The sequence below is a fragment of the Caretta caretta genome, chromosome 2, assembly GCF_965140235.1.
Source record: "Caretta caretta isolate rCarCar2 chromosome 2, rCarCar1.hap1, whole genome shotgun sequence".
Classification (NCBI taxonomy): Eukaryota; Metazoa; Chordata; order Testudines; family Cheloniidae; genus Caretta; species Caretta caretta.
In genome coordinates this window covers 190,283,601-190,304,241 of record NC_134207.1, presented here as the reverse complement: position 1 = coordinate 190,304,241, position 20,641 = coordinate 190,283,601, and the positions used below count along the sequence as shown (strand labels likewise).

Here is a 20,641-nt window from a genome sequence, read left to right as displayed (position 1 = left end):
CGCCTTGATTTTTTAAAACCACCAAAACTGATATTTGCTCCTGAAAATATGAAAAAAAAGTGTTTTCAAAGGTCAAAGTGCCAAATCCCTCCTCAAGCTTCTTGGTGCACAGGATCTGCACCAGCTGCAACATCTTTTAGCATAGCCCAGCAGGTTTCATTTCTCTGTGGGCTGGTGTGGGGGAAGGGTTCTGGTCCATGACTCCACTTCCTCTCCACTCCCTTTGTGGCTTTGTGCATTCCCTTGGTGTCCGTGTAAGAAGCAATCCCTGCCCTTTCCCAGAGATCAGAGCTGAAGCCCCTTTTCCTCAAAGACGATAAGAAATATGCAATATATGTAGATTTTCAAACAATGATTTTATAAACACCTTTTAGGAACAGGTAAAGATAAAGAAGCAGAATAACCATAGCAGAAGAATTCACAGCACAATAAAAATGGAAATGGAGAACTCAGTTTAACTGAAATAGACATTTCACTATAACACCTCATTATGATAAAAATCAGCCTGATTGCCCTATATTTTTCTCTTACTACATCTCAGTAATGTCTTTATAATCTGTGCATAGCAGATGATCATAATGACCAGTGGAATGACAAGTCCCAGGAGGTTCATCTTTAAGATCAGGAATTGCCTCCATTTTGTTTCATGGCCTGATGGATTATGAGAGCTGTAGGTCCAATAAACGCTTTCCTTTTGAACAGTGTGAAATATTAAACCTGGAAGAGAGGCTAATATTGCAACACCCCAAATGACAACACTTCTGAGGATGCCATAGGTAACTGTCCTAGCTTTTATAGTAAACGCTGCATGGACAATTGCCAGATATCTGTCTATTGTCAAAAGTATTATGGAAAAGTTTCCACTGCAGAAACCAGTGTCGAGCACTCGAACCCCAGACGGGCACGGTTCGTTGTCTTACTGGAGAGAGACAGGCAACACCAGCAAGGTCCGAACTCAAAGCTCTTTATTGAAGAGTGCACACAACAATAGAGAGCAGCCCGTCTCCAGAGAGAACCAGCAGCCTCTAAGTAAAACTCATAAGTTTTTATAGACAGTCCCGTCGCGGCACAGATTTATTCATAAAGCATCCCACCCCTCCCCTATGTTAGTTAAAATCCTCTTTCTCTATATGCATGCACATCTACCCACTTTATTGTAGATAACTTTTAGCAAATCGTAGTGCTTCACTAATTTTCTTAACGGTATGGGTGTCAACCAGGAGACGAGGAGTTAAAACAGACATAACACAAGAGCAGGGAGTGGAAAACAGCGCCTCTGTATCTCAAGGACTGATCCCAGTACATCTGGTACAAAAATGCAGGAATGCAGGCCTTCCCTTTTTTCTCACTCTGTGTAACTTAAAGATATATTCCTTCATTCTACTTTCAGAGACTTTCCCAGCAGCCTCTCTTAGCCTGACTTTGGTTCAGTTGGCATAACTGCCTCCTATTTAGCTTTTCTCACCTAACACCAGCATAATGGACCCCTGAAAGAATTTCCCAGATCCCACTCATGTGCTGCATAGTAAGCCCAAAATGGCAGGGAAAGAATAAAGAGTAAATTGGAATTTGCCAGATTCAGCAAATAGATGTCAGTCATGCTTCTCAGCCCCTTGTGTTTTATCAGGATCAGCACAACCAGAACATTGCCCACCAGGCCAAATATCAGCACCAAGGAGTAAATAGGTGGCAGAAACAGGGATGCAAATTGTTTGACATCGTTTGTACATGGTGTTGCATGATCATGACTGTAGTTCTGTGTTGTTGTCAGTATCTCCATCTCTTCTTCACTGAGAAACTGCTGATCTTTCACTCGCCTTAGGATGAAGAAATGGATGGTTCTTTACAGGATACTGTGTGTTATCAGTGTGAAAGACAGGATATACACACTATCCTGTGAAATCATATGGTTGTGAAAGACATTAAAATATACTGTGTATGTTGAGTTTCAGCTTAGAATACCTTTTGCTGTAAACAGTAGAATAACTGCTGATATCAAGATGTGAAAAATACTGCAGATGACACGAGCAAAGACTCTAGAGAGTTAACAGGGTGAGTTCTGTGCAGTTCCTCCAGTATTAACTTCCTTGCCTGGGGAGCACCAGACATATTCGAGTGGACTGCTCAGCTTCAGGCAGACAACCAAGCCCGGTAGGCCCACGTCGTTCATCTGACCTTGGAGAACCAGCTATTGCAGGAGCAAGTAACACTGTTGTAAGAGCCTCCCCCGTATTTTGGTCTTGACTGGAATGTGCCCGGAGCCCTGCCAAAGGGCTCCCCAGTTGCAGCTGCCAATCCAATTGCACATACCTGGCACACCCCAGCAAATTCCCGTCCTACCGGCCCTCCTTGCCTTGGGCACAGCTAGAATGCCTATAGCATCATGACCTTTATGTCAAGCTCGAGAAATGTGCCTTCGATCAGGCCTCTGTGGAGTTCTGGGCCTTCATCTTACCTCCAGAAGGGATCCAGATGGACCCATGCAAGGTCCAAGCCATCCAGGACTGGCTGATTCCCTATATGGTATGTGACCTGCAACGCTTCCTGGGATTCAACAATGGTTTATCCTGATTTTTTCAAAATAGATCGAACCCCACACAGCTCTCCTTCAGAAAAATGCCCAATGCCATTGGTCTCTCAAGGCTGAGCATGCAGGCAAACAGCTAAACCTCGCCTTTACTACAACACAATATTGGCTCACTCCAATGTCACACAAGCCTTTACTGTAGAAGCTGATTTTCCTGTGCAGTGATCGGGGCTGTCCTCTCCCAGCGACTTGGTCCCAAGCAGTCGCATGGGCTAACACTCATTACTCAAGGAAGTTCACCCCCACAGAGTTAAATTGTGAAATACTTGACAAGGAACTCCTGGCAATAAAAACCGCCTTTGAAGAATGATGTCACTGCCTGGAAGGAGCTCGTCACCTGGTCCAGGTATTCACTGACCATAAAAATCTGGAATATCTACATAAAGCAAAGGACTTAATCCAACAGCAGCTTTGGTGGGACCTACACAATTGGATTTCCTTATCACATACCGCCCTGAATCCCAAAATGGCAAGGTAGATGCCCTGTCCTATGGTACTAACCTGCCAGGACCCAACTCCCATTCTCAAATCCCGTAACTTTCTCAGTGCAGCTCGTCACCAAGATATACTAAGTTTTTAATACCCATTGCCTCTGCTTCAGGAAATCTGCCTGATGAACAAGCTGTTATCAACACGCAACTGCATGACTCCTGGGAAGGGATCATGTATGTAAGGGAATGCATCTATGTTCCCACAGGACTCACAAGAGTTGCAGTCCTATAACTATGCCATGATTTTCCCCTAGCAGAACACTTGGGGCTCTTCAAGACCTAGTAACTAATATGCTGCTCCTTTTAGTGGCCCCGGATGCATCCAACAATACAGTCATTTATTGCCTCCTGTGATGTTTGTGCCACACCAAAACCCCATGCCACAAGCCCTATGGCCCTTGGGCAGCCATTGCTGTAGACCTCATTGTAGAATTACCAGAGTCCAAAAAATTTATAACAGTTTTGATTGGTGGTGGTCCACTTTTCCAAAATGGCCTACTGTGATGCTGGTAAACCAGGTGCCAGACCTTGCCAAGTCTGTAGGCATGAGCTCAGCAATGACAAACTCATAGCTGGAAACCAGTTCAGTTCACCTATATGTTAATATTGTTGAAGATAGTTGCTAGATGTGTAAGGATGTGTTTAGTGTTCCAGTGGTTCTCAACCTGTGGCCCAATCAGCACACAGCTGCGGCCCATGTGACATCCTCAGGGCCATACAGCTAGTATTGGATGCTTCCCCTGAGGCCCACAATGGTAAATAGGTTGAGAACCACTAGTTTTATATTCTAAAATACTTGTAAGTTGCTGCATGCATTAATCTTACTTGTAATATCTGTTTTCCACCCTACGAGGTAAAATATAAGTTTGTTTTATAATTGTAAAAATCCCTGCTCTGAACTTGTGATCACAGATGGGAAAAGTGGCTCTCCCTGCCCATTCAGGAGGACTATTAAAATTAAATGGGTCATCATAGGACAATTGCCCCATCCACCCATGGAGAGAAGTATGTGCAGAAGGCCTCATGGCATTGGTTTTAATGCTGGAAGAGGGAAATAAAAATAGCTAACAATGAAGATTTGTCATCTCTCTGCTGTCTGGACTTTTACAAAGGCTGGAGCTAAGAAACAAAAAGCAGCAACCCCTAGGATCTGTCTGGGTTAAGCCCTAAAAAGACATTCAATGCTGACAGATTACTACATCTCTGTCATCTTTTGAATCAGACTGAAATTCATTTGTGTATATGTCACTTGCTTTAACCTGTAAATACCTCTCACTTCTTTCTTCTAGTTAATAAACTTTTAGTTAGTCTCTTACAGGATTGGCTACAGAGGTTGTCTTTGGTGTGAGATCTAAGGTACAAATTGATCTGGGGCTAGCGACTGGTCTCTTGGGACTGGGAGCAACCAGAATATTTTGTGATTTTTTTTTTGTGTGTGTGTGTAAGTGACCACTTATCACTAAGTCCAGCTTGCATGGGTGGCAAAATAGACTGGAGAGCCCCAGGGGATTGTCTGTGACTCCATGGTAAGACTGTTACAGTGATCTAGGAGTTTCCCCCTACTGTTACTCACACCTTCTTGTCAACTGTTTGAAATGGGCCATCCTGCTTATCACTACAAAAGTTTTTTTTCTCCTGCTGATAATAGCCCACCTTAATCGATTAGTCTCTTTAGAGATGGTATGGCAACCCCCATTTTTTCATGTTCTGTGTGTGTGTGTGTGTGTGTGTGTGTGTAAATATATATATATTTTTTCCTACTGTATTTTCCACTGCATGCATCTGATGAAGTGGGCTTTAGCCCACGAAAGCTTATGCTCAAAGAAATTTGTTAGTCTCTAAGGTGCCACAAGTACTCCTTTGTTCTTTTTCCAGACAGCATGACACCCACCTCATCCCTTGCACAGGCCTCCTCTCTGCTGAAGAGACAGCATGGATTAGCCATGTAGTCCACCTCTACAGACTTCTGGAGCACATTACTTCCGATCGGGGGTCTTAGTTCACAGCCCAGTTCTGCACCTGCTGGGGGTCCACACATCTTTCTTCTGCTTACCATCCCCAGTCCAACAGTCAAATGGAAAGGGACAACCAAATCATCAAGCAGTATCTGCAATGTTCCCTCAGTAATCACCAGGATTATTGGTCTTCACTTCTCCTTTACAAGGAGTTTGCATACAACAACATAGACTTTGCATCTATGGGTCAAAGTCCCTTTTTTGCCAACTATGGGTACCACCCTCAATTCCACCCACAATTACCCGCATCCTCTCTCGACCCGGCTGCCTCAGACCTAATACAGCAGTTTCATCAGGCCCAGAAAGAAGTGAAGGATCACTTAGAAATAGCAAAAGCAGACTATAAATGGTATGTGGACCAGCATGGACAGCAAGTCCCCATCTACTCAGTGGGACAAAAGGTATGGCTCTCCACAGAGCATCTCCACACAGGCAGACCTGCTCGCAAGATAGAGTTTTGATTTCTTGGTCCTTTTAAAACTCTGCAGAAGGTTAATCCAGTCATGTCTGAACTACAATTCTCCCACTCTCTGAAGGGTCACCTGGTGTTTCATGTATCACTTTTGAAACCTACACAGAAATCCCTTCTCCTCACAGGACCCAGCTACCTCTGCCACTGGTAGAGGACCAGGGTCACAAGGAATATGTGTTCCATGAAATCCTGGACTCTAAACATAAACGTGGCAGGCTCTGGAATCTTGTTGACTGGGAGGGATATGGTCCTGAGGAGCACACCTGGGAACCTGTGGAAAATATACATGCCCCCGCACTTGTTAAAGCATTCCATAGCAATCACCCTGAGAAGCCTCGTCCCACATCACCCTGAGGGCATCACTTGGGGAGGGGGATGATGAACCCTGGTCCACAGGGCTCTTAGGAGCTAGTAAGTTCCAACCGGCCATCCAGTGACCTACTAACAGTTGCCAGAATAGAAGCTGAACACCAACAGAGGACTCCAGTCCTGGAATCTGATTGGCAGAATGCTGGGGGTCCTGATTGATTCACAGCTTCTATATGAACTCAGCACAGGAACAGGAAGTTGTCCATTCAACTGGGTTCTCCTTGCATTAGACTGCGTGCTTCCCTTGCAATACCTGCTACTGATCTCATGGTAACCTCACCCTGCCTGCCTCCTGACACCTGACTCTCGGTTTGCCCTCTAGCCTGTCTTGAACTCTGATCTAGCCTGCCTCTTGCTGCGACCACTGACCACTACATGGTCAGACTGCCCACATCCTGGTCATGACACAGGCCCATTCTGTGCACTGAAAGTGTCAGGGTCCTGTGGCCCCACCCCTTTCTGCCCCATCCCTGGGGCATGTCCCTGTTCTACCCAGGGTCCCCAAATTCTGCCCCCACCCCCTGTGGCTCCCAACCCATTTGCTCCTTCCTCCCCTCACCCTACTGCAGCCCCAAGACTGGAGAAGCCCTGTCCCTGTGCCATGGCCTTGAGGCTGCAGCGGGGGTAAGAGCTCCAGTTCCAGGGCCACAGCAGGGGTCCAGGTGCTGAGGCTTCCCCTGCCATCCTCCGTGCTTCTGCAGGGGACCAGGGTCAGAGTGCTGGGGCTTCTCCTGCCCTGCCCGCCCCATGGCTTCTGCCAGGGATGGGGTTGGGGGGCACTGGGTCTTCCCCGTCCTGTGGCTTCTGATGGGGACAGAGTCAGGAGGTCGGAGTGCTGGGGCTATCCCCGCCCATCCGGCGGCCGGGGTTCAAGGCTTCTGCCACCTCGCAGCGGATTTTTTTCCAGGGCCCCTGGGCACAGGCCCCACTGGCCCAGTGGCTAACCTACCACTGGTGGCATCTATGGGCTTATCAGTGGAGCGGAATTCAAAAGGCACAGGCTGTACTTTCAGTCTACGCAATGGCTGCCCCAGTATGTGTAGGCAGCACAGAACTGGTGGAACCAGCTCTGCATCTGGGCATTGGGAGCATTCACTTGGGACCTTGAAGCCTACCCTATGTCCCTTTGCCTAAAGCAATACTGACTCTGGCCCCAATAATCTTTCTATATGTCCTATTTGAAGGTTGGAAACACTTTTTAGTACATATGGGGAAAGAATAAGCAAAGATTGTGGTTTAGATCAGTTTGCAAAATGTGCTTTCACGCTTACCAAAGCTAACTTACCAGACCACAGAACCTGATACCACAGCCTCTGCCTGCTCTTCTCCATCTTCTCAGAAGAACAGAGAGCTGTGGTATCTCATGTACTATGGTGTGGTCAATATTGGTGCATAGCAGTGTTTTCACCTGTGACTGCGGTACTGTACTTGGATTGTGCGACATGAATCTAATGCAAGGCTCCTTGTGTAAGAACAAGTCATTTGACTCTGAATGGATGCGTTAGCTAATCAGATGTGGATACGCTGTTTCTGTTTCAACTATTTTGTTCAAGTATGTTCAATATTTTTACTCCTGGATTAGACAGTCTAATTTAGCAGGAAAATCATGTAAAGTATAGCAGGCAAACCCAGTGTGCTCCCAATTTTTCTTCGCAATGACCATGTAGAGGTCTACAAAGAAATCAAGACCCAAAAGAGTAATGGAATAGCGTCAAGTTAAAAGCCACCCACACCAAAGAGTGCAAAGGAAACACAGCAGCTCTATCTTTAACTTGACCCCAGAGCTTATGCAAAACCTAACCAACAAGTTTAGTTTGCATCCCTTGAGATACACTTGGGTTCACCTGAAACCTTAAAAGCAAAGCAAACATTGTCATGGTTTGTCAAGTGTTTAAACAAACCGCACCCTGAGCCTCTTTTCCACAAATCTGTCCCAAAAATTGTACTCTCCTTCTTCCATACCCAGACCTTCAGTTGTCTTCTGGGTGATGAGGCCAGCTGGCCTTTAACTCCTCTTCTCTCCACTGTTTTTAGGGGGCCCATTTCCTAGCTTTTCAGGTGTGCTGTTAAGTACCTACACAGTGCTCATCAAGGTGGTATCTGAGAGCCAGCTGGCTGCTCCCTCAACCCAATTCATTGAGGGAGCTGCCATGTACGTCTGCTCCCTACAAATCCATTCTCTGGCACTTTCTCACTGTGAGATGAGGGAGTCTCTAATACTTAGGTACAGTCTAGCCTTTCTTAGATTATGTAAAGGGTTAGCCAAGTGGAAGTCAACCATCTCCTGCCAAGGCAGCAGCAGATGGATGTGGTGGTGGGAACAATGATTACTACCCATTCTAAGGTTCAGGAGAATACCTGCTGACCACCACTGAGAATCTAGGAGGAGGAGTGGGCCAACCAGTTGCTTGTTGAAGACATTGGAGTGGGGGATAGAGCCACTAAGCCACTACCCCTAGAAGAGAACTGGAAAGAAGGAAGGTGAAACTATGACCTGCTTATGGAAGGGATTCCAGACCTGAAAGTCATCTAAGATTCATCAGGGATTCAGCAAACCTCAACGATTTTCAGGTTCCTAATGAAAGCTATAACCAGGCAAATTTGAGTGGTAATTATGGGCTCACTTCAGCAGGAATATGAAAGCCACAAAGTTTTGTATCTCAGGTCTGCAGGTGGTAGAGCTAATTAGGTCCAGAGCAGAGAGGCGATTTTATTCCAATTGTTCAAGGTAGTGACAGCTGCATATTAATTAGTTTTACTCCCTATGATAGCTTATTTCTGGTTCTGAAACCACTGCCCATTTAGGGCATCAGAAGGAAGAGCTTGTAAGATGAAATATTATTCTAGCCAAAGGCAATTCCAGTCTACAGCCACAATTGACCTGCTGGTTCCATAGGCTGGCTGGCCAAACTCACTGAATATATCTTTATTTTAAACAAGAATTGAGGAACATACATGGATCCAATTTTGATCCTTTTTACTCCGTGTGAGAATAGAGCCAGAATAATCATTAAGTATATGAGGCGTTGAGTTGAGTTGTTTTTTCCTTGTATATGATGTTGGGTATGTGATAGGAGAGCGAGATCATCTGCGAAGTCCAGGTCTTCGGGGGATGAGAAGATTGTCCATTTAATGCCTCTTGGCATGTCTTCTGTTGTACGCCGCATTACCCAGTCAATGGCAATGTTGAAGAGGATTGCAGACATGACACACCCCTGACATACTCCTGTTTTGACTTCAGTACTGAGCTCACTGTGATCAACACTGCATGTAAAGTTGAAATAGAAGCTTTTGATGACATTGATTATACGGAAAGGAATTACATATGTCCGCAGAATGCGCTATAGTCTGGTCCATCACCAGAGTAGCAATAAGATGGACACCTGAAGGCAAGTGAAAATGAGGCCACTCAAAAACAACATGGCGAAAAGCTGTGGAAGCCGACCTGAAAAACCTGGGGCACAGCCGGGGAACCATTGAAAGACTTGCCAGAAACATACATGAGTGGAGGAGCTTTGTCACTGCCCTAAACGCCAGAGGTGATAGGGAAAAAACCCCAGAAAACGACCCTATAATCATGTAAAGCTACGCTGCTGTCTTTTTTCTATGCTTATCTGTCCTTTCTACTTTGTTTATGAATAGAAAGAATGTGAACTGTGTGTAACCTGCACTCCCTGCTTTTGGGGAGAGAATTCCTTATACAGATAAGCCTCCATGCTCGTACCTACCCCAGAACTTCAAACAGACTGGGTTAACCGGTTCGAACTGGAAGAGATATCACAATGTATGTTGAACCAAGCTATAAAAGCTCATCCCTGTTCTTTGTTCGGGGCTTCACCATTTTCCTCTGAAAAGGAATTGGTGAGCCCTTCAGCTGTCGTATTTGCTAGCAATAAAGTGCCTCACTTTATCAAAGAGCCAAGACTCTGTGTTTTGTTTGGCTAATACAGAAGTCCAGGGAAGGCTACCCTCCTAACCCTAGACGGGAGGGGAACCCTTTTTCCCTAACAATTTGGGGGCTCGTCCGGGATTGCCTCTTCTCTGGACCGGTGGACGGTCGGGACTCTGAATCCTTCTTGCCGGCACCTGGGTTGCTTTAACCCTGAAGGCTTCCCGTCTCGCTTCCACCCGCCGCTTCGGCGAAATAAGGCATCCCGAAGGCACTAGGGTCCGGACCTATTGGTGAACACCGGCCGGTGGGAACTTGGTGAGTTCTGAATTTTTCCTTTGTGATTGTCTAGACAACAGCCGGGGGTCCCGTCTTTGGGAAAAGATGGGGGGGGGGTCCAGTAGAACTGTTGATCCTTCTACGCCTCTGGGCTATATGTTAAAACATTATGATAGGGATATCAAGGCCTTACAATCGGATGGCAACAAAGCTTTGTATAAGTTTATATTTTTGTGTCAAGGTCCCTGGGTGGGAATGACGCAAGACGACCCGGAACCAGGAAATCGCTGGCCGGGGGAAGGAACATTTGAGTTACATAACATTGTTCAATTATGAAAAGTATTGTATGATTTACAACCGCGGCAACTTAAGTATTCTGATGTATGGATAAGGGAGGCCGAACGGCGCAAAAGTGCCAGTGTAACTACTAGTTTACGTGCTGAGGTAGAAAAACTTAAAGCCCCCACCATACAATCCAGAATCTAGTCATGCTGACCAGAAGCTAAAAACGTCAAAGTCTATTTATCCCCAACTCCCATTGAAAGAAGCAGGGGATCCTATACCATTGGAAGAATGTAGCTGGCTATGGGGTGGGGTACCGCAGCCTGACCCTGATGCACCCACGCCCCCAACCGGGGAAAGGAGCGGTCCCACTCTCCCACTAGCTACCGATACCCCCACAATTAACGCAGAGCGGGGGGGGGCGATCCGGAGGCTGGCACCTCTACCAGGGGGTTGACACGTCCTGATCCGCGACACCCCAGTGATGCAACCCCTGCAAAGACCCGGTCTCATGGTTCTCTAGGCACCCCTAAGGCAAAAGTTCTTGGAGCTGCAATAGCTAGTGCAGTCCAAATGCCTATGCGACAACTGCCGAGCGGTAGGGGGGGGACACAGATGGTGTATGTCCCTTTTACCAGCACGGATCTAATGAATTGGTCATCTACTTTTCCCTCATTTCGACAGTGTCCGGAAGAATTTATTAAAAAGTTAAAGGGTATTTTTACAATGTATAATTGTAATTATGACAATGTGGAAATGATTTTAAATCAAGTGCTAAGCGAGGGTGAGAAGGAAACGGTGTATAAGAAAGCTAGAGAGACGGTACAAGGCAGGGCGGCTTATCCGCAAGAGAAACCTGAAATGGATTGGGATGTTCCAGAGACCGTTCAAGCGTGGGATAAAATGAGAAAGCGAATCTTAGAAGCATTAGAGGATATGTCTAAGCCCGTGTATGATTGGGAAAAGGTAGATGCATGTGTTCAAAAGCATGATGAGCACCCAGGGGAATTCTTCCACCGCCTTTGTAAGGTTTTGAAAAACCATGGCGGCTTAGATCCAACCTCCCCTGTAGCGAAAACACAAGTGATCGGCCAGTATGTAAAAAATTTATTACCATTCGCTCGGAAGTATGTGTGTAGTCAACCAGCTTATGAAAACAAAACGCTGGAGGAGGTGGTGGGGTTAGCAGCCCATGCCTGGAGGAATAGGAAGGAATTAGACACTAGGAGGTCCGAAAAGCTCCTTAATCTGCAGTTGCAAGGTTTCCAAGACGGCTCTCGGGGACGGGATGCAAGCCGCAGGAGGGGAGGCTTTCGGGGACGAGGCGGAAGAGGAGGCAGCTCTACCCAGGGATGGGGACCACAAGGTCAGAACTTCCAGCCACGGCCCGGGAGGGCAGGGCCAGATGAGTGCCGGCGGTGCCGACAAAAAGGACACTGGGCTGCCCAGTGCCCAAATTACCCCCTCCAGCCAGCTGACCCTCTTATGCAAGCTTACCAGAGGGTACAGGAAAGGGGGGGAGAAAAAGGAAGTACTGATTGAAAGCTAGCCGCCCACAATGCTTCGTCCCCCTCGCCAGGAACCCCCTCCGCTTCTTGGACAGTGCAGTTAGATGCAAACCACCCGGAGCTTCCAGTTGTGGTGGGAGGAAAAACTTATTCAATGTTAATTGACACCGGGGCAGATAGAAGTACTCTACAGGACCCCACCCTTCCTACCACTTCTGCAACCGTAAAAGCTATAGGCGTTGGTGGCACCGTGTGCGCCCTTCCTCTAACTGTGGAGCAAACGGTCCAGCTTGGCCCGTTATCAGAGGATCATAGCTTTTTAATTGCAACTTCCTGTCCTGCAAATTTATTAGGTAGAGATCTGTTATGTAAACTACGAGCAACTATAACTTGCAGCCCAGAGGGGCTATATCTCTCAGTCCCTACTTCGGTCCCTGAAGCTACGGTAATGGCATTGTTAGCCACTACACCCACCGCCCCCTTTGTCCCTGCTGAGTTATCTGATATTCCTGAAGCATTGTGGGCCTCGGCGTCCACTGAAACTGGACTTTTAAAGTCAGCAGAACCGGTGTATATCAATTACCGTACAGATATCCCTCTGCCCCGAAAAATGCAATATCCATTGCCTAAAGAGGCCGTAGAGGGCATTCGGCCAGTCCTACAACAGCTTTTAACTCAAGGAATCATTAAGGAGGCTACCAGCCCTTGCAATACACCTATTCTTCCTGTTAAGAAACCCAAGCCTGGCCCCGATGGCAAACCGGTTTACCGTTTCGTGCATGACCTCCGACTGATTAATGCTATTGTGATTCCGAGAGCTCCGGTTGTTCCCAATCCAGCAACTATTTTAACTGCTATTCCCCCAGGGGCTACTTATTTTACTGTAATTGATCTGTCTTCAGCATTTTTCAGCATCCCTGTGCACCCAGACTCACAGTTCCTATTTGCCTTTACCTTTGACGGATGTCAATACGTATGGACCCGCCTCCCTCAGGGCTACAGGGAGAGCCCTACCATCTTCAGCCAGTATTTAAAGCGAGATCTGGACTCTATTTCGTTGACTATGGGTTCTACTTTGATTCAATACGTTGATGATCTGTTATTGTGCTCTACAGCCAAGGCTGCCTGTGTACAGGACACTCAAATCCTTCTTTTTGCATTGGCCGAAAAAGGTCACAAGGTGGCGCTCTCCAAGCTACAGTTTGCCCAACCCGAGGTGGAATATTTGGGGCATCGTATTTCATATGCTTCTACTGCACTTACTCAGGACAGGATTGAAAGCGTTCTGAGTATGCCAAGGCCTACCACTAAAAAGCAACTCCGCCAGTTACTGGGAGCAAGTGGCTATTGTAGAGCCTGGATTCCGGCTTATGCGGAGTTAGTGCACCCCCTCACCGATTTGCTGCTGGATTCCGTTCCCGAACCCTTTCCATGGACGACTCTACACAACAACGCCCTTACCGCCCTCAAACAAGCATTAACTTCTGCACCAGCCCTGGGCAGACCGGATTACGCAAAGCCTTTCACCTTATTTTGCCATGAACAATCTGGCACGGCGTCTGGTGTGCTAACTCAGCCCTTTGGGCCTGGCCAGCGACCGGTGGCTTATTTTTCGGTCCTTCTTGACCCAGTGGCTCAGGGTCTTCCGCCCTGTCTCCGCGCTGTTGCGGCTGCCGCTGTGTTGGTCGAGAAAGCTTCGGGGCTTACCTTGGGCCGCCCTCTTCTAGTTCAAGTGCCTCATGCCGTTGCAGCACTTCTTAATCGTGGATCCACGCAGCACCTCACAGCAGCCAGACTGACCAGGTACGAATTGGCCTTGCTCGCCAATCAGGCTGTTACCCTACGCCGCTGCGAAGTCCTGAATCCTGCCACCCTTTTGCCTCTGCCTGAGGATGGGGAACCTCATAATTGTCTCCACGTGGTGGATTTGATCTCCACGCCTCGTCCTGACCTCTCTGATATTCCATTGCAGAATCCTGACCTCCAATTATTTTGTGATGGTTCCGCCTGTCGGGACGAGTTTGGGGCCTTACGAGTTGGCTATGCAATTGTTACCCTGATGGCAACGCTTGAAGCGCATGCCTTACCTACACAAAGGTCAGCGCAAGCAGCAGAACTCGTGGCGCTTGTTAGGGCCTGTCAATTAGCTGAAAACAAAACTGTGGCCATCTATACTGACTCCAAATATGCCTTTTCGGTATGCCACTCTACTGGACAACTTTGGAAGCATCGTGGGTTCCTTACCTCCAGTGGCTCTCAAATCTCCCATGTTGCCTTGATTTCTGCCCTGTTAGAGGCTATTCAACTTCCTGCAGCTGTTTCGGTTACACACTGTAAGGGCCACTCCCGCGCCTCGGACGAGGTTTCCAAGGGAAATGCTGCAGCCGATTCGGCGGCCCGTCATGCTGCCCTCTGTGGGGCTCCAGCCCCTTTTCCTTTTTTGGCACCCCTGCTACTGCAACCAGTGACGCCAGCCGTTTTGCTCTCTGCCCAGCAGACGACGCCCCCGGCCAAAGTTAGCCGTTGGAAATCCATTGGATGCCACCTAAATGCGGACAACCTCTACGTCAGCCCGGACGGTCGTCCGGTTCTCCCAAGACAACTCCTCCCTCAGGTTTCCCAGGCACTCCACCTGGCCTCGCACCTGGGAAAGGGGGGATTAGTGGCTCAAATGGAGAAGTTGTTTTTTGCTCCGGGGGTCCATGCAGCTGCGAAGACCGTCACTGCACAGTGTGAATTGTGTCAACGGTACAATCACCAAGGAGCAGTCAAACCACAAGCTATGGGACATTGCAAACTGCCTGAGTACCCATTTGCTGTGGTCCAGATGGACTTCATGGACTTACCACCAGTGACAGGACTAAAACACTTGCTTGTCCTGGTTGATCTTTTTTCAGGGTGGGTTGAGGCTTTCCCCACTCGAAGGGCAGATGCAGTATCCGTAGCGAAGTGTCTCCTCAAGGAGATAGTGCCCCGCTTCGGGATAATGACTCGTTTGGAAAGTGACCAAGGCCCCCATTTCACTTCCCAAATTATTCAACACTTAGCAAAGGCCCTCGGCATAAAACAAGCCTTGCATACCCCCTATCATCCACAAAGTTCAGGAAAAGTAGAAAGGGTGAATGGGCTAATAAAAACCCAATTGGCAAAGCTATGCGAGCAGACTGGATTAAAGTGGCCTGAAGTGTTACCCATAGTGTTAACCAATCTTCGTAATACACCCCATAGGAAGCATTCGTTGACACCGTTCGAAATTCTATTTGGCCGACCCTTGCCGATTCCTCTAACCAGTGTAGACGGGTTTGCCCCAGCAAAAACTTCATTAATGGCTGGGCAAGGTAAGTTGGCGGGTTATTGTCGCATGTTGCAAGATGCCTTGAGTGATGCATGGGCCAGAGTAAAAGATGCCCAACCTTTACCGCTTGATACTTGTGCGCACTCTCTTTTTCCAGGAGACTTTGTCTGTGTTAAAATCCATCGAAGGAAGCATTGCCTGGAACCAAGGTGGTCGGCCCCGGCCCAAGTCCTTCTGACTACTCCAACTGCAGTGAAGGTCGAGGGCATCGATAGATGGGTGCACTGCAGCCACTGTAAAAAGGTTCCTGCTCCAACATCCCCAACGACTCCCATCACGACCGCCGCTTCTACATGAACTGGGTACCGGTCAATCAGCGGAATCAGAAGCAGTTACAGAACTCTGGAGTATTAGTATACTGTTACAAATATTGTATTAATATTATTTTCTTAGAGTTGTTAGTAGCTGGTAGTGTTTATAATGTATGTATGGCTATGGGCGTTAACCTGGACCTCTGCCCTGGGGGGTTGGGATAAAAATACGTTTCTACAATTAGCCCAAAATTTAACCAACGCATGGAATGTTAGTGACTGTTGGGTGTGTTCCCACTTCTCTTCCCATTCACTGCAAGGGTTCCCCATTTTGCCAGTTCCAGCACTCCTCAATTCTTGGCAAAATGGTTTGGCGTGGTACGGCCAAAAGGGAAAAAGGGGAAGGGGACCCATAGATTTTAGGACCTGGATCCCGAACCATCGCCCAGACTTGCTCGTTAAGGCCCCCTTGTGCGTAGAAAAAAGGTCGCTACGCACCCGAGGCAAAACTACTCTGGGAAAATACCCGAAAACCCACTGTGAGAAAATTCTAATTTTGGGAAACAATGCAAGTACTACTCTTTTGCTGTATCCCAATGGTACTGAGGTAACCAACTATGCCCGTGCTGGAGGCTATGTGGGGTACATTCTCAGAGAAAATGCGACTCAATTTGCCGGCCTTACATTATGGAAATGGGGGGGAATAGGACCCAATCCTGATGATGCTGCATCCCTGGTGGGACGATTGCAGGAAGTATCTCAGAACTCAGGGGGCAATAAAGGCAACTATAGCATAGTATTAGGAGATCATCACTTATGGTGGGTATGTGGCACTTGGGCAGGAAAGACCTTGCCCCCAAAGTGGTTGGGAAGATGCACGGTGGCCTTTGCCTGGCCAGGAGGGATGCATCGTAGAGACTTAATAGAAATCAGAGACACAACCCGACGAACCCGTCGAGATACCAGTTATAATCCTATTGTCGAGGAAGGCAGTACAGGTATGCGCGCCTTCCGTATTCTTTTTCCGTGGGTGGGGGTGGGCCAACTTGAATACGCGCTAAAAAATATGTCAGCCGAAATGGAAATATTTACTAACGCCACTCGAGATGCAATCCAAGCTTTGCAAGAAGAAATAAGCTCACTAGCTCGCTACAGTATGCAAAACAGGTTGGCCCTGGATCAGCTTTTAAGTGCACAGGGAGGGGTGTGCACATTTCTCAATGCCACATGCTGCCTTTATGTAAATCAAAGCGGACGCATAGTCACAGATACTAACATAATTGCAAACGTGTCAGCCTTCTTTCATAAGCAGGCCTCTATTTCTCCCAGTGTGGGCTTTGACTTGTGGGGCTGGCTCACCAGCTGGTTGCCTAACTTTGGATGGCTAAAAACCTTGTTTGTGTATGGAGTGGGATTCCTTATGATTGTGGGTCTGCTGTTCTGCTGTGCGTCCAGTTGTTGTGCCCTCTTCCACCGGGTATGTACCAAAACCATGAGCCCAGCAAAGATACTATATGTAAAGAAGGGTGGTGTTAACCAAGATGAAAAACATATGAACATGTTAAACAATAAATAATGAGCCATGTAAGATAATTATCTTCAGGCTCAAAGGGGGGAACTGATAGGGAAAAAACCCCAGAAAACGACCCTATAATCATGTAAAGCTACGCTGCTGTCTTTTTTCTATGCTTATCTGTCCTTTCTACTTTGTTTATGAATAGAAAGAATGTGAACTGTGTGTAACCTGCACTCCCTGCTTTTGGGGAGAGAATTCCTTATACAGATAAGCCTCCATGCTCGTACCTACCCCAGAACTTCAAACAGACTGGGTTAACCGGTTCGAACTGGAAGAGATATCACAATGTATGTTGAACCAAGCTATAAAAGCTCATCCCTGTTCTTTGTTCGGGGCTTCACCATTTTCCTCTGAAAAGGAATTGGTGAGCCCTTCAGCTGTCGTATCTGCTAGCAATAAAGTGCCTCACTTTATCAAAGAGCCAAGACTCTGTGTTTTGTTTGGCTAATACAGAAGTCCAGGGAAGGCTACCCTCCTAACCCTAGACGAGAGGGGAACCCTTTTTCCCTAACAGAGGCATAATAGGAACATGATGATATGAGGCCTGATTACTGAGTACACTGTTCTGCTCCTTTTGAAATCAGTGGTAGAAATCCCATTGACTTCAGTGTGGCAGAATCATGTGTAAATGACTACCATGCTGGTTGGGATCCCTTTTGAAACTGCTGAGTGAGCAGGCTTAACATCTCCTCATGGATGCTGGCTCCTCTTCTGTCAGCTTCTGTGTTCTTTGGTGAAATTTAGCCTTGTGCAGAGGCTCAGCAGGCCCTTATGGCTTATGTACCACATAGTTCAGGAAAGAGAGAGAAAATGAGGGACATTTAGATGAAGAAACAATGGTCTGCTTTAGAGAACTTCACCATTTTAAGGCTAAACAGTATTTCTGAGGTGAAAATACTTTGTTTTAAAGAGGTTTATTGTAAACAAAGTTTTAAAGTTTTCTACTGTAACAAGTTTATACTTAAAGTTCTCTTTTTTAAAAAAAAGAGAACTTTGTTAAAAGTCCGCTGCTGGGTGGTCCCTCAGAGTTTGTCTACATTGCAGCTGGGAGCGAGTCTCTCAGGGTGGGTAGACAGACTTGCACTAATGGGGCTGAAACTAGTGAGCTAAAAATAACACTTTGGGCACTCTGTCTCAGGCAGAAGCTCAGGTTCTCAGGCCTGCCCAACTCTCTAGACTTCAAAGCCTGAGCTCCAGCCTGAGCTGGAATGTCCACATTGCTGTTTTTAGCACAGTAACTCAAGCTCCACTAGCATGCGTCTATCCACCTGGGCTGGGAAGCTCGTTCCCAGCTGCAGTGCAGATGTTTCGTTAAGGACCAGGGCCAGCAGTCAGAGTTCTGAACAGCCCGGAGACTGCTGGCTCCATTCAGCCCTGGGATTGAAGCGCTACAGACAGTTTCCGGTCCCCAAATAAGCCTCATGGAACTGGGTATAATTTGGGATTGAGGCTAGAGTTACTTTATTATAATAAAGTGTTAGACACAAAGGGTATGACTGTATTGCAATTAAAAATACCCTGTAGCACTGAGTCTCAGAGCCCAGGTCAGCTAACTCTGGCTCTGGGGCTAAAAATTGAAGTGTAGACATTCAGGCTCAGACTGGAGCCTGGGCTCCGAGACCCCAAGAGATGGGAGGAGAGGCTGAAGGAATGGGGATTATTTAGTCTGCAGAAGAGAAGAATGAAGGGGGATTTGATAGCTGCTTTCAGCTACCTGAGAGGGGGTTCCAAAGAGGATGGATCTAGACTGCTCTCAGTGGTACCAGATGACAGAACAAGAAGTAATGTTCTCAAGTTGCAGTGGGGAGGTTTAGGTTGGATATTAAGAAAAACGTTTTCACTAGGAGGGTGGTGAATCACTGGAATGGGTTACCTAGGGAGGTGGTGGAATCTCCTTCCTTAGGGGCTTTTAAGGTCAGGCTTGACAAAGCCCTGGCTGGGATGATTTAGTTGGGGATTGGTCCTGCTTTGAGCAGGGGGTTGGACTGGATGACCTCCTGAGGTCTCCTTCAACCCTGATATTCTATAATTCTATGATTCTGTGATTCGAATGAGCCCATGTCAACTGAGTTGGGCCAGCTGTGGCCATGCCAGAGGTCTTTTACAGCAGTGTAGACAAAGGCCAAAGGCCCCAGTTCTCAAAGTTACATAAGCTCCTAACTCTCTCATTGAGTGCCTAAATATCTTTGGGGATCTGGGCCTAAAACTCTTTTTTGTGGACAGGCATAGCATGCAGAATCAATCAGGAAACTTGCTAACTGATAAAGTGATTGATTTTGAAATATTTTATATCAGTGTAAAAACATAGAGAGGGTAATTAACAAACTGTTGAACTCTATGATGATATGGTGTGACAGAATATACCCGTGTTCAAACCCTCCATGCTATTGTAGTAATTTTATACAAGGCATGTCTTGTAAGGTATCATTTGAAAACTCATTATTTGCTGGTCAGTATTGTCCTGGTAAAATATGTGTAGCAATATAGTATGTAAAGTTATAAGATTTTCCTGTATGATATTATTAACACATGTTCCAAATCCCGCAGCCCTGCCCAAACAGAAGTTGTCACACCGATCTGTCCTAAACAAAGGAATGTGTACTCTGCTTAATTTGCATTTAAGCAGTAAACAGAGTCATCAAGCAGGATGGGAAGACAAAGGAAGTTCAAACAGCTGAAAAAAACAGCAGGGAACATCCTTCCATTTTGACTTTGTCTTCTAGTGCCCACCTGGAAATATTTTTTAAGAAGGGGACTGAAACTATAAAGGAGGGACAAACACCCCAATGGACCTGTCTCTCTCTCCCTGCCCATCACAATCACTGCTCCTGAAGAGAAAAGGAAGCATTCGTTCTACTCTGGGGAATGGGTCATGATCCATAGTTTGGTCAATAAGACTTCTGAAAGCATGTGGTGAGAAACTTTGCTTGAAGATGTAATTTGTTGTTAGGCATTAGTAAGCATTCTATCTTCTCTTTTCTTCTAACCATTTCTGACTTATGCCTCGTTACTTGTACTCACTTAAAATCTATCTCTTTGCAGTTAATAAATTGTTGTACTGTTTTATCTTATCCAGTGTGTTTAAATTGAAGTGTTTGAATAGCTATTTGAGACAATCAGATGGCATATTATTCTCTTAAAGGAACAACATATGTAAAACATTTGGACTTTCTAGGAAAGGGCTGGGCAGTATAGAACATACATTTCTGGAGGAAATCTGGGACTGGAGATGTGTTGCAGTCACCCTGCGCTATAACTAAGGCTGGTAAGAGTCAGAGTGTAACTCAAGTGTGCTGGCAGGCTGCAGTTACACAGAGACACTCAAGGGGTGGCTTACATGCTGGAAGATGGTTTGTGTGTGGCCCAGGTGGGAGCTACTTTGGCAAGGAATTGTAAGGCACCCCAGGCTGTAGGGCAGGGGTGACACAGCCCACCACAGGACTAGACCCTGGTATGTCACCTATGGGTATTACCTGTTGGGGCCCATAACACTGAGAAGTGTGGCCAAATGAGAAAGCAATGAGGCCCCAGTCTGGAGAAGACAAGGATTAATTGACAGAACTTGTG

The 20,641-nt window shown here is 46.8% G+C and overlaps 1 protein-coding gene across 1 annotated transcript; it reads right to left on the bottom strand.

Annotated features, from left to right (window-relative positions):
• Positions 1 to 357: 357 nt before the first annotated feature.
• LOC125631022 (C-C chemokine receptor type 5-like) lies at positions 358 to 1,780 on the bottom strand. Its single transcript, XM_048837209.2, is given in 3 exon segments — positions 358 to 529; positions 531 to 885; positions 1,471 to 1,780. Coding segments are annotated over 3 exon segments (837 nt in total).
• Between the last annotated feature and the right edge of the window lie 18,861 nt (positions 1,781 to 20,641).